At 54.2% G+C, this 12,053-nt stretch overlaps 7 protein-coding genes across 7 annotated transcripts; 3 read left to right on the top strand and 4 right to left on the bottom strand.

Annotated features, from left to right (window-relative positions):
• Positions 1-509: 509 nt before the first annotated feature.
• On the top strand, positions 510-2,324 carry BJY04DRAFT_213953 (amino acid/polyamine transporter I; the record flags this gene model as incomplete). The annotated part of the gene is made up of 4 exons (XM_073715073.1): positions 510-688; positions 736-804; positions 854-1,624; positions 1,694-2,324. The coding sequence occupies 4 exons, from the start codon at positions 510-512 to the stop codon at positions 2,322-2,324; spliced, it is 1,650 nt and encodes a 549-aa protein (XP_073575565.1).
• Positions 2,325-2,627: 303 nt separating this feature from the next.
• Positions 2,628-4,206, top strand: BJY04DRAFT_213952 (NAD(P)/FAD-dependent oxidoreductase; the record flags this gene model as incomplete). Its single annotated transcript, XM_073715072.1, has 3 exons — positions 2,628-2,649; positions 2,714-3,258; positions 3,328-4,206. The coding sequence occupies 3 exons, from the start codon at positions 2,628-2,630 to the stop codon at positions 4,204-4,206; spliced, it is 1,446 nt and encodes a 481-aa protein (XP_073575564.1).
• A 276-nt stretch (positions 4,207-4,482) lies between these two features.
• On the bottom strand, positions 4,483-6,226 carry BJY04DRAFT_230040 (amidase signature domain-containing protein; the record flags this gene model as incomplete). Its single annotated transcript, XM_073719199.1, has 2 exons — positions 4,483-4,616; positions 4,666-6,226. The coding sequence occupies 2 exons, from the start codon at positions 6,224-6,226 to the stop codon at positions 4,483-4,485; spliced, it is 1,695 nt and encodes a 564-aa protein (XP_073575563.1).
• A 322-nt stretch (positions 6,227-6,548) lies between these two features.
• Positions 6,549-7,930, top strand: BJY04DRAFT_230038 (aspartate aminotransferase family protein; the record flags this gene model as incomplete). Its single annotated transcript, XM_073719197.1, has 2 exons — positions 6,549-7,068; positions 7,121-7,930. Exons 1-2 carry the CDS (start codon positions 6,616-6,618, stop codon positions 7,928-7,930), a joined length of 1,263 nt encoding a protein of 420 aa, XP_073575562.1. The 5' UTR covers positions 6,549-6,615.
• A 153-nt stretch (positions 7,931-8,083) lies between these two features.
• Positions 8,084-9,557, bottom strand: BJY04DRAFT_230035 (aldehyde dehydrogenase family protein; the record flags this gene model as incomplete). The annotated part of the gene is made up of 1 exon (XM_073719196.1): positions 8,084-9,557. One exon carries the CDS (start codon positions 9,555-9,557, stop codon positions 8,088-8,090), a length of 1,470 nt encoding a protein of 489 aa, XP_073575561.1. The 3' UTR covers positions 8,084-8,087.
• Positions 9,558-9,793: 236 nt separating this feature from the next.
• On the bottom strand, positions 9,794-11,401 carry BJY04DRAFT_179158 (NAD(P)/FAD-dependent oxidoreductase). Its single transcript, XM_073709856.1, has 2 exons — positions 10,731-11,401; positions 9,794-10,660 (listed from the first exon to the last, which is right to left on the bottom strand). Exons 1-2 carry the CDS (start codon positions 11,334-11,336, stop codon positions 9,851-9,853), a joined length of 1,416 nt encoding a protein of 471 aa, XP_073575560.1. The 5' UTR covers positions 11,337-11,401; the 3' UTR covers positions 9,794-9,850.
• Positions 11,402-11,549: 148 nt separating this feature from the next.
• Positions 11,550-12,033, bottom strand: BJY04DRAFT_213947 (uncharacterized protein; the record flags this gene model as incomplete). The annotated part of the gene is made up of 3 exons (XM_073715071.1): positions 11,550-11,719; positions 11,782-11,891; positions 11,942-12,033. 3 exons carry the CDS (start codon positions 12,031-12,033, stop codon positions 11,550-11,552), a joined length of 372 nt encoding a protein of 123 aa, XP_073575559.1.
• Positions 12,034-12,053: the final 20 nt, after the last annotated feature.

Genomic DNA, 12,053 nt, shown 5'->3' with positions numbered 1-12,053 from the left:
CGACCCTGCAGCCCATCTTGGGCGTGTTGTCCGGTTGCATCATGATTGAATTGTCGGATTCAAGACAGCTAGGAGGGGGCGCATATAAAAACGAAATTGAGGGTCATGCCATGTAATCGCTCTCGCCCTCGCCCTCGCTGCCAGATGGATCAAAACGCATGTGAAGTCTGCACAGCCGGCATCCACAAGGACTCGTCGCTGTAGAGCTCGTCTCAAGTCCGAGACATCACTAACTAACTTAGTTCACTGGTAAACCGCCGTCGGCGACTTTTCCTCGCCACGAGGATGCAAGCTTAATTGCTCTCACTCTGGGGTAACCAGATAAGCGAGACAACCGTTATTTGCTGCTTTCACACGCCTCCAACTTCTTATCTTGGGGGTGTAGATCCCATGATAGACTGGGGATGATGTCTTTCCTCTATAGCAAGTTATAAAGCCTTGGTCGTTCACTGCTTGTCCCTGCTTTCAAACCCCTCGACTTCTGTCACCAACAGAATCGAGATTGCAACATGGCTTCCCTGCGCAAGACGTCAGACACTATCGTCAAGCCGGCTGCTGAAGATGCCAGCATCTCTGCAGCACGGCTGGACGTGGAAGACGGAACGATGGAAGAACTGGGCTATGCTGCCGTCTATCGCAGGGTTTTGCGGTCTGCTGCAAACCTGTCCATAGTTCTTTCTTTGACCTCGTATGCGACGCCGCTCCCACACAAGGTGGTTTTACTAACTGTGATAGCCCGCTGAGTGCCATCTTCGTGACGGCGACGTACCAGATAACCTATGCCGGGTATTGGGGTCTGACATGGTATGTACCCCACACTCGCATGGCGAACAGGTGTCTGACTGCTAGACAGGGGGTGGTTCATCCCCAGTGTTCTCGTGATCCCCGAAGTCCTGGCTATATCCGAGTTGGCGTCTTCGATGCCTGTGAATGGAGCCTTCTACTGGTGGAGTGGCGCCCTTGCCCCGCCTCGCTGGTCACACTCGGTGTCCTTTATCACAGGCTATCTGAATATCCTGTCGATTTTCACGGCCACTGCAGCTTTTGCATATGCCGTCTCCTCGTCCTTTTCGTCTGCTGTCGTCATAGCGGTGCCCGATATGGCATGGACCAATGCCCAACTGATGGGCTTATCAATTGGCATCGTCGTTCTCTGGAGTGCTCTGATGACTCTGAAGTTGGAGCAAGTGGCAATCATTTACATGACCATGGGTAAGAGGCCAACATTAATGTCCGCTCCTGATACGTTCGCAAAGGCTAATTCGGCACCCTCCCCAGCTGTCCTCATTGGCATCCAGACCCTTCTTTTCATTCTCGGGCTACCCATCACCCATGCGGTGCAGAATCTACCATTTGCGCCCGCTAGTAAGGTGTTTGGCCAGTTCACGTCCTATAGCGACTGGGGTCCCAGCGTAGCCGTTCCGTACTCGTGGTTTTGCGCCCTTTGGGTCAACTCGGCGTGGATGGTACCGGTATACATGGCTGAGGAGACTCATCGAGCGAGTATAGAGATTCCCAAGTCCTTGATCCTCACCTATAGCGCGACAGCGATTGTCGGACTAGTGGTCTCCATAATCTGTGCATTCTGCATCACGGACATCGACGCAGCAGGAACAGATATCACGTATGTTTTCCCGATGGTCACAAGAACCACAAACCGGCCTGCCTTGCTAACATCGCACCGTTGATGCAGAGGATATCCCCTGTTCACGCTCATCCTCAGCCACTGGGGCGACAAGATCACCTCGGCATTCTTGCTCTTCGTCGCGCCGGTAGGGTTCATCGGCGGCAGTGGTACCCTCCTCACCTACGCGAATCAAATCGCTGCTTTCGCCCGTGATAAGGGTCTTCCCTACAGTAGCCATATGCTGTACGTGCATCCTCGTCTGAACATCCCGACATATTCGGTCGGGTTCCTTGCCATTGGGACCGGCCTAGTGCTCCTCCTCTCTCTTTCCGAGGAGGCGAGCAACATCATCTACTCGCTCTCCGTGGTGGCCAGCTTGATCACCTTTGTCATTCCGATCTTCTTCCGTATCTTCGCGAGTGATCGCTGGGTGCCCGGGCGGTTTAGCCTGGGCCGATGGAGTATCCCCGTCCACATTACCGCCTTGATCACTCAATCCTATCTCATTGTGATGGAATGCTTTCCGCCCGAGAAGGCGTGGACGGTGCACACTTTCAATTACAACTCTATCGTCACGATCGGGGCCATCATCTTGTCTTGCATCATGTACGTCTTATACGGTCGAAAGCATTTCAAGGGGCTGGATATGGAGGCACTAAACGGGTGGAGAAGACATCATGGGGTCATTGTCGAGTGATGGATTCTCTGAATGATGATACGCAGGCAACTTTCAGCGGGGGGCAGTGGGAGGGAGACAGTGGCTGCAGAATTAGTTAGTTTAGTTAGTGGATGCAACGAGATAACAAAGTAAACCGCCGTCGGCGCTTTTTCAGTCTGGTCAGCCCATCCAGGGATCTCCTCCGAACAGACCAATTCTCGTGTCTTTAAACTAGTCGTCCCTGGCAAGACATCAACCCTGAACACCAGTCATTTCCACTGCTCCCTATTTCTGCTACCTTTTCCGGTTAAGTCCTAAGCGAACTATCGACAGTCTGATACAATGTCCGAGGCCGAATTAGCCCGTGCGCTCCCGATCTCTTCCCCCGTCAGTCTGCACACCACTCTAACCTCAAGACACAATTCTAGATCTAGCGACAATCCTCACCGAGGACCCAGGTCTACCTCGCGACGATCCTACACAGGCATACTGGCAACAAGAGCCCCATGCTCTGGCCACCGTGCAGAGCACTTCTCTCAGCGACAGAACCGACGTCGCCGTGATCGGATCCGGAATCACTGGCGCAAATGTCACCAAGACGCTGCTCGAGCGACATGCGTCTCACAAGGTAACGGTCTTCGAGGCGCGTACATTGTGCTCCGGTGCAACTGGGCGTAATGGGGGGCAGCTGGCAATCAATGCTGCCGAGAGGTACCTGGAGCTGAGGGATGCCGTCGGTGCTGAGACGGCGGGGAAGATCATCCGATTTAACCTTGAGACTCTTCGGCGCCTAGGCGAGACTGCTCGCGAGATCTCTGCCGAGTATACTGAGCTAACGAAGGTCGTGAAACTGCGGTCGTTCAAGGACGAGGCCTCGCTCGATGTAGCCCGCAAGGGTATCGTGGCGCTGGAGACCGACCATCCAGCTTTCAAGGGTCTATATGAGGTTCTGGACGCGAAGCGCTGTGGAGTGGTAAGCGTTGACCCTCATCTTGTGCAATCCTCCTTCAAAGTCCAACCACTAATTCCATTGCTTGTGTAGGAACATGGCGTACATGGAGTCGCGGGCGGCATCAGACACACGGCAGGGACCATCTGGCCCTACCGATTCGTCACCAAGGTCTTCGAGTCTCTCCTGCGCAGCTTCTCCTCCCGCCTCGCGATCGAGGCCAATACACCCGTCACCGCTGTCAAGTACGACCCGACACAGGATAGTGACTACCCATACTCGATCCATACGCCCAGAGGAGTCGTGCGCGCAGCCCAGGTTGCCTACTGCACCAACGCCTACACCGGACACCTCCTCCCAGCCCTTCGAGGCCCGTTATTCCCGCTCAAAGGAACAATGACCGTGCAGCATCTCACCCCGCCCAGCGAGAACCAAGGCAGCTCCACCTCCTGGGCGATCCATTACAAGCCCTACCAGGATCCCGAAGACAGAACCATCGCCGATGGCCTGATCTACGGGATGCAGAACGTGCACACCGGGGACTATTTCTTCGGAGGCGAAAAGGCCTTGGCTTCAGATATGCTTTCCGCGGACGATACTACCATCTCCCCGTCATCCGTTGGCTTCCTGCAACGCTCGCTGCTCTCTCTGTTTGGGCGTAATGCGGAGACCACCGAGGGCTCGCGCCTTGTGAGCACATGGTCGGGGGCAATGTGCTTCTCGGCTGATGAGATGCCTCTTGTTGGTCGACTACCTTCCTCGATATCGGGTAACGAGGGAAATGGTGAGTGGATCTGCGCTGCGTACAGTGGGTATGGCATGCCTATTGCTTGGCTTGCAGGTGAAAGTCTAGGTGCTATGATTCTCGGGTTGTCGCCCAGTGAGCTCCTGCCCGAGGTGTATTTGCTTAGCGAGGCGAGACTGGCTGAGAGACTAACGGTGGCAAAGAGTGTCGAGCGCATATCGAAGTAGGTATTGCTTAATCTACCGTCTGTTCAATTATAAGCTTCGTCCTCGCGGGCGAGTTACCTGCATGGTAGTAGTAGTAGTAGTAGTAGTAGTAGTAGTAGTAGTAGTAGTAGTAGTAGTAGTAGTAGTAGTAGTAGTAGTAGTAGTAGTAGTAATCATCCTGTCGACGACGCAAGGCCTGTGTATAGAGGTCTTCTAGGTGTATTGTATGACTTGAACGGCTATTGACTGTTTGCTAAAATAACATCTACATGCTCACAACCACAATAATGTGTCTGGCTACGCCATATAATGCTCTCCCCTCCCGAGGGCCCCGTCAATTGTTCTCAGCAGGCCGAGCACCTTCTCCTCCTCGTGTCGGCGACCCATCACTTGGAGACAGACCGGACCATCCTTGTAATAATCAGGTGTATCTGGGCAGGTTAGCTCATACTCGCATAGAGTAGAAACGGAGATTCCCACATTTGTCATAATTTCGCTGGTCATGTTCAGACATAGGCTCGAACGTTGTAGGCTTCGCATCAAGAACCGGATCGACGGTCGTCACTGGGACCGTGGCACAAGTCCACTCGAGAACATTGGAGATCATCTCGTATGTGAAGTATTCCATTGTCCCGTGCGGCGGGGCCACCGTGCCACCGGACGGTAAGATGATCGCGTCAACCGGAAAGCCGGTCTTGGTCTGGGCAATGGTTGCAAGCCAGATATCAAGGTACTTCTGGCGGAGTTGGTTTACCTTTACCGCCCAAGCATGGTACTCAAGGACTGAGATCTTGGTCGCTGGCTCAGGAAGAGTTACTTCCTTGATAAGCGGCTCATCTAGAATAGCCAGCGCTTTGGTTACTTCTTCCCCGCCTGATGCGAAAAACACGTGGAATGCAGCCTCTGCAAGTTCCTTTCCGTCAAACGGTTCGATATCTATAACCTGGTGGCCTGCTCGGACCAAGGCGCTGCGTAGCTCCTGCATTCCACGCATGATAGGCGGGTTAGGAAGCACCACTGAGTCGTGCGCCATGAATCCAAAACATAAAGGTCGCTTCTGGCCTCGTCCGAGGGCATACTCATCCTCGCGCCAGGGAATGGCTACAGCGCCAAAGTCCCAATCCCATGGGCTTAGTGATAGCAAGGTGCGTGTGTAAACCTCCAAGCCGTCAACACTGCGGGAAAGCGGACCGACAGCCACACGAATAGTGTTTGAGCCGTCACTGTTCTCTGCAGAGTGTCCCGGTAGTCGGTCTGGAGATGGGCATAATCCATAGATACCGTTGAAATTGGCTGGTGTCCGAATCGATCCTGCGATATCACTGCCAATGCCAAGGGGACTTCCACCTAGTGAGACTAATGACCCTTCACCTCCACTAGATCCTCCAGCTGAGAGGAGAGTGTTGAACGGGGTTGACGTTCGGCCGTAGATATAGTTGACACATTCCCCGGACATCAACGTTTGAGGAACATTGGTCTTGCAGTAGAAGACGGCACCAGCTTCCTGAAGCTTTGTCACTAACCGATCCTCTGTCTCCGACTTGCACCCAATCCTGGCAATGAACCCAAGCGTAGACTCCCCACCCCTGGTATGCATGACGTCTTTCAGACTGACAGGCAGACCGTGCAAGGGGCCAACAGGCTTTCCTGTCTCACGGAGAATCACATCCAACCTCTGAGCCTGCTCAACAGCCCGGTCGAAGAACACGTCCGTCAGTGGATTTGTCAGGTGGTGGGCAATTGTGGTCCGGCTGATGAACGCGCGCACAACGCTCTCCGCGGTCCACGTACCTGTCGCAAGCTGGCGTAATAACTGGCTGACAGACGAATCTGTTATCATGATCTGCTCTGTCGTCAACAGGCCGGAGTATCGGGGGACGGCCCTGACGTTGGTCTGGTCAGGGCGTAGCACAGGCATGGGTGCTGGCTGCCATTCGGCGACCTTTTGGTTGCGTACAGCGCGTCGTTCGGCGGCGCGCTGCTCCCAGAGCGGAGTTGCGACGGGCGTCTCGAGTTCGTGTGCGGACTGTTCGATCGTCATGGTCGTTGCTGTATGGTAGATGGGACGAGGATACCCGAGGTAATGGCGGAAGATAGGCAAGTTGAGGGTAGGGACTGGGCGAAGGTTGGAAAAGACCAATTTCGAAAGGGAGTAGGGGCGCTGCATGAGGTAGACAGGAGTCACCAGTAGTAGCTCCCTGCTGAGCACGACAATTCGTACTAAATCGCCGATGGGGATCCAGGGTGGCTCTTACTGGTGACCTCCACAACGGTGGAACCCCCCCTGTCGGAGATATCTAAATCGCCGTCGGCACATTTGGTGCGAACTGCTCCCCGACTCTCTATAACACAGTTGCTTCATCGCCTTGGGTAACCTTATCTTGCCATATTACTTTTTCACCTAAAAGTTGACCTTATTTCGCCTTCACAATGACACAGAATGGGATTGCTGGCCTCCACGCGAGGCTCGTTGAGCAGTATGAGCGTCAACATACGGCATCCAAGGCGGCACACGAAAAGGCAAAACAAGTCCTGCCCGCGGGAAACACTCGATCAGTCCTCAGTTCGGACCCTTTCCCCCTTGTCATCCGGTCCGCAGAAGGCAGCAAAATTACAACAGTTGACGGGGTCACTCTGGAAGATTTTGTGTCCGACTTCTCGGCTGGAATCTACGGACACTCTCACCCCACCATCAAGGCCGCGGTGCAGGAAGCACTAGACACGGGGTTGAGTCTGGGGAGCATTACAGAGAAGGAAGCCGAGCTTGGACGCATCCTGACCAAAAGGTTTCCTTCATTGGAGAAAGTGCGTTTCTGCAATTCTGGGACCGAAGCGAATACTTTTGCAATTGCCGCAGCCATAGCTTATACAAAAAGACCAAAGGTGAGAAATTACTCTGCTTGTTCGCTCCGCTGTCCTAACACGAGAGATTTAGGTACTAGTCTTCACCAATGGCTACCACGGGGGTACCATTAGCTTTCCGCCGAAACCGAGCCCAATGAACCTTCCGCACCAGTTCGTCATTGCGCCGTACGATAACATCGAGGAGACACGGGCGTTTATTGATGGAGATCTGGCCGCTATCCTGGTGGAGCCCATGCAGGGAGCTGGCGGAATGCGCCCAGCCTCGAGAGACTTCCTGCTGTTTCTACGAGAGGCAGCTACTCGGGTTGGAGCGGTCTTGATCTTCGATGAAGTAGTCACCTCGCGCCTCCATTACAGCGGAGTACAGGGCGCTCTGGGCGTCCACCCTGACATGACCACCCTTGGAAAATACCTCGGAGGTGGCCTTCCGTTTGGAGCCTTTGGAGGATCGTCGAAGCTCATGGACCAATTCGATCCCGCAGTCAATCCTAGCGCCCTTCATCACTCTGGAACATTCAACAACAACATCTTCACCATGTCTGCAGGTGTTGCAGCTGGCGGGTTGATTACCGAGGAATCCCTGGAGAGCCTCAATCGTTTGGGTGATCGGGTGCGAAACGAGGCGAACAGCCTGATGCAATCTAGCGGATTCAGTCGTATCCGGTTCATTGGGTATGGCAGTGCTGTCGGTATCTATTTCCCTGGGGAGGATGGGGATACGCTTCGAGAGTGCTTTTATTTCAGCATGCTGAATCGTGGCATTAACATCGGTAAAAGGGGGTTCATGTTCATTAACCTGGCCCATACCGATGCTTCGGTTGACATGGTCGTTGAAGCTGTATCTGCATTTGTCGCAGAGGTTGTGGCTATTAGCGAGTAGTGAGTTGAGATAATATCATATTTATTCACAAGCAGTCAGTACTTGTTAGGCTTTTCGTAATGACTACAGTCGTTTCTTGGATATATGGATAGAGCATGCAAGGCAGACTTGTTGGACAAGAAGAACTATATAACTAAGACATACGACAACGCTACCACTAAAAAAACCACAACCACCCCTTTTTCCCCACCCTTTGGTCGGCGAGGCCTTCTCCCTTCTTGAAGTTCGGCTTGTGTGAATCGACCTCTCCTCGATTCTTCATGTCGAAGGGCGGATACCGCCATCCCACAAACCGATCCAGGAACCCTGGCATGTAGACCACGGTGCGATTGTGACTGAAAGTATCAAATCCCCACTTGCCATGGTACGACCCATACCCAGACTCACCGACTCCGCCGAATGGCGCAGAGGTCACATCGTTGTGGACTGCAATATCATTGACGGTCACGCCGCCAGACCGAGTCTCGTCCAGGATCCGATCAATCTCCGACTGTTTCTTCGAGAAAACATATAGAGCAAGCGGGTGCGGCATCGCGTTGATTGTTCGCAGGGCGGACTTCACGTCGGTCTTGACCACGGGGAGTATAGGGCCAAAGATCTCCTCGGAAAGCACACTATCGGACATGGTCACGTCTTTGACAATGGTGGGGTGGAGCCACTTTGTCTCGCGATTATGCTCTCCGGTATAGATGGTGGTGCCCTTTGACTTGTCTAGAAGGCCGCGCAGCCGGTCGAAATGTTGGTGATTGATCAGATGCGACAAGGTTTCACGGCCCTCGTCGACGAACTTGGCCATCCAGTGCCGGAGTCGGTCATTCAGCTCATCGTAGATCTCCGCCTCGGCAAAGACGTGGTTGACGTTCACGCAGAGCTGGCCAAGGTTAATCAGCTTCGCGTTGGCGATGCGCTTCGCCGCCAGGTCGATGTTCGCATGCTTGGTCACAATAGCAGGCGCCTGCCCTCCTAGTTCCAGCGCCGTGGGTGTGACGTGCGCAGCAGCGGCAGTGGCAATGATCCGACCAACCCTGCTGCTTCCGGTGTAGAAGATAAAGTCGAATCGATGTTTAAGGAGAGTCCCCATCTCTGCCGGGCCAGCCGATACAATCGCAATAGCCTCGGGGTCCATATAGCGCGCAACGAGCTTGACCAGCAGCGCCTCGGTGTGGGAGGTCATTTCGGAGGGCTTGAGAACGACAGCATTGCCAGCGGCGATGGCCGAAACAGCCACCGTCAAGAGCGTACCGATGGGGTAATTCCACGCTCCGATGATAAGCACAAGACCGAAGGGCTCCTTACGGATCCAGGCCCGTCCAATCCAGTTCCACAGGATGCCACCGTGTGGAGGCGCTTCGCCTTTCGCCCAGCTTTCGAGGTTATTGATGGCTTCGAGGATTGCGCCCTTTGTCTCGGCAAGGTCGTAGGCGAGAGACTCGAAAGCGTGACGATGGAGGTCCTTGAACATGGCCTGCTGGAGCTCGGACTCGTACTCGTCTAGTAGCCAGTACATTTGCTTCAGCTGCCATTTGCGCCATGCCAGGTCTTTCGTCCGGCCGGAGGCGCAAGAGCTCCGGAGGCTTTTGTAGGCTGAGTCAAAGCCGGTGGTCGAAAAGGGTGCAACGGCCGCCATTGTGAGGAGCTGAGAGTGAGTGAAATTGGAGATGAGGAAAGAATGTCTGTCTCGTCGCTGAGCGTCGCATGGGATATATGACCGGAGGCTGTTGACTACAATCCTCGGTCCAGGCGATATCAAGTCCAGCCCAGTTTTTCCGCGGGTTCCGGGTTAGATCGTCCGTCTAAACCGCCGACGGCCGATTGATTCCATCGAGCTGGTTCCATACGTCCTCAGTTGCCTTACGGAAGAGATTGGAAGAAGAGAGTGTACATTTCCTATCAGCTTCTACAGGTTACATCCGAGTCTACCTACAGATTCCTACGGTAGGAAAGCGGAAACCAGGCTGGAGGTTCCCAGTCCGTCTTCTGATCCAACTCTGCTATCATGGCTTCGGTGGCCACCGTGGCGCAGGCAAAGCAGCGTCCCATGCCTTCTCCATTATGTCCGACCGAGGCAAATTCACCTCGTCGCTCTGCAACGGGGCGCCCAACGATGCTGCACCCATCGGCGGTGAATCCTTGCACACCCTTCCAGTCATAGCACACGTCCTTCTCCGCGCTCAGATCAGAGAAGCTATGCGGGAAGACCTTGGACAGGAAATTCAACATTCGCCCTCGCGCCGGGTGCGATTGTTCGAGAGTAATGGTGTCATTATAGTCTCCCATCTGCTCGGCCGTGGCAAGCCCATATAGATAAGGGCCCTTGTTCGGACGTTGCAGCATCCAATGCCAGAAGCTGGCGTATCCGAAGCCGCCCTCCAGTTGCACGCAGGTTTCTGGCCGGTTCGGCGTTACTCCGAGCATGTGCGCTGTGCACCCAAGGACTCCTTTCTCGGTGGCGAAAGCAGGCACGAGATGAGACGCGTAGGCATTTGTCGCATGGAAAACCACCTTGGCCTTCGTCGTTCCCTTTGTCGTGACAATCCCATATTGCGCACCCTCGGCAGTTGGATCGTATGTCACCTCCGACACAGGGGTGTAGGGATGTAAGGAAAGCGATTGAGCGCGTTCAAGCGCCTTGCGGAGGAGGAGTGCGACGAATTTTCGGGGAAAGATCGTCCCTGATCTCTCCAAGTATGCGCCACCATATTGGGCGCTTGACGGGTCGACGTTAGCACGCTGCAGGCACCATGACTATCAGCACTAGGTACTCTCGAAGATGAAACCGGGGATAGCATTAGATCATTACCTCGCGTATCCACTCCGAATCCACCACGAACCCTTCCAACTTATGCCCGTGTTCTTTCGCATACGCCTCATCCTGGAGATACGCCTGTCGCTCTTCTTCAGTTTCAAAGACAATTAGCGTACCCTTTAAGCTCAATTCCACCTCTTCCACAGCATCCAAGTCCTCAATCTGTTTCAGCATCAACTCCCGGTTCATGCCATTGAACCGTCGAATGCGCAGCGCCTCCTCAACACCAAATGCCTCCGCCAGTGCAAGAATACCATGCGCGTCTGGCCGTCCCATATGCCCTCCATTGCGGCCCGTGGCACCGGTGCAAAGGCCTCGGGCCTCAAACAAGGCAACCTTGAGCTCCGGTCGGGCTTCGGCGAGCTTATACGCGGCCGTGGCCCCCGTAATGCCGGAGCCAATAATTGCGACGTCGACGGTGTCCGGAGCAGGGGCTTTGACCCATTTATCCTCAAAGTCGATGGGGTACTCTTGGATCCAGTAGCTGTTGGATAGGTGCGACGGCTCGGGAAAGGCAGCTGGGTTGGGGGCCCTCTGTCCGCTGGTGATTTTGGCCTCGAACTCTTTGAGCCACCGGGCTTCGTCATGGGTCTCCTCCATTTTCAAATAGTTTTGCTGGTTTAAGAGATTAAGAACTGAAGGTAGCTGGCTCTTGAACGTTCAGGAATTCGCATCGATGTAGACTGTCTATCGTTTGTCAACTATATATAAACGTGATCTTATCAGGAGATGTCCCCTCCACTCCCCTCCTTGATGGACCATTATTCTTCCGTGGCTAAAGGGCCGTCGGCGGATATACAATTTACTCTACACCTATTTCGACGGCGTGAAATCCACTTTCCGGAACTGCTGCTCGACGTAAATCGTGCGCACACCGTGGGACTTCACGATCGACATCTTCGCCCCCTTCGGAATCCATAGCAGACTCCCGGCCGCCAGTTCGCTGATTTGCCCCGTTACTTCGTCCTTCAAGGTGAGGTGGCCTGGGTGTTGCGGGATGAGCCTTCAACCGTGTTAGGCTCGGGGATCAGATATAGATACTGACCAGCAATCAAATATTTCATCTCATCCCATTCTGCTTCCCAGGCCGGAGTCGGCTCATCGATATCGACAACTTCCCAGATACCAGCGACGATGGGGTGCTCCGCATCCGCTCTGGCCGCTGTTAGCTTCGGGACCTGGTTCGTATTCCAGTAGACACGCACGATGAGCCGGCAAGATCGCTGTAGGCGCCCGCGCCCTCCACGTTGGTGGGCTGGACGGTATCAGCATTGTTGATGATAACGAGACTGGCCATTTTGTGGTTGTGATGGTTCG

The sequence above is a fragment of the Aspergillus karnatakaensis genome (genome assembly GCF_047715665.1).
Source record: "Aspergillus karnatakaensis strain CBS 102800 unplaced genomic scaffold BJY04scaffold_5, whole genome shotgun sequence".
NCBI lineage: Eukaryota > Fungi > Ascomycota > Eurotiomycetes > Eurotiales > Aspergillaceae > Aspergillus > Aspergillus karnatakaensis.
The sequence above is the reverse complement of the archived record's forward strand: the minus strand, read 5'-3'. Positions and strand labels throughout refer to the sequence as shown.

What these genes read in the sequence shown, in the direction of transcription:
- BJY04DRAFT_179158 (XM_073709856.1), bottom strand. Translation starts at nt 11,336, where the DNA reads ATGGAGGAGACCCATGACGAAGCCCGGTGGCTCAAAGAGTTCGAGGCC. An exon ending in ATTCGGAGTGGATACGCGAG is followed by an intron (nt 10,661 to 10,730) that starts GTAATGATCTAA and finishes TGGTGCCTGCAG; the next exon opens with CGTGCTAACGTCGACCCGTC.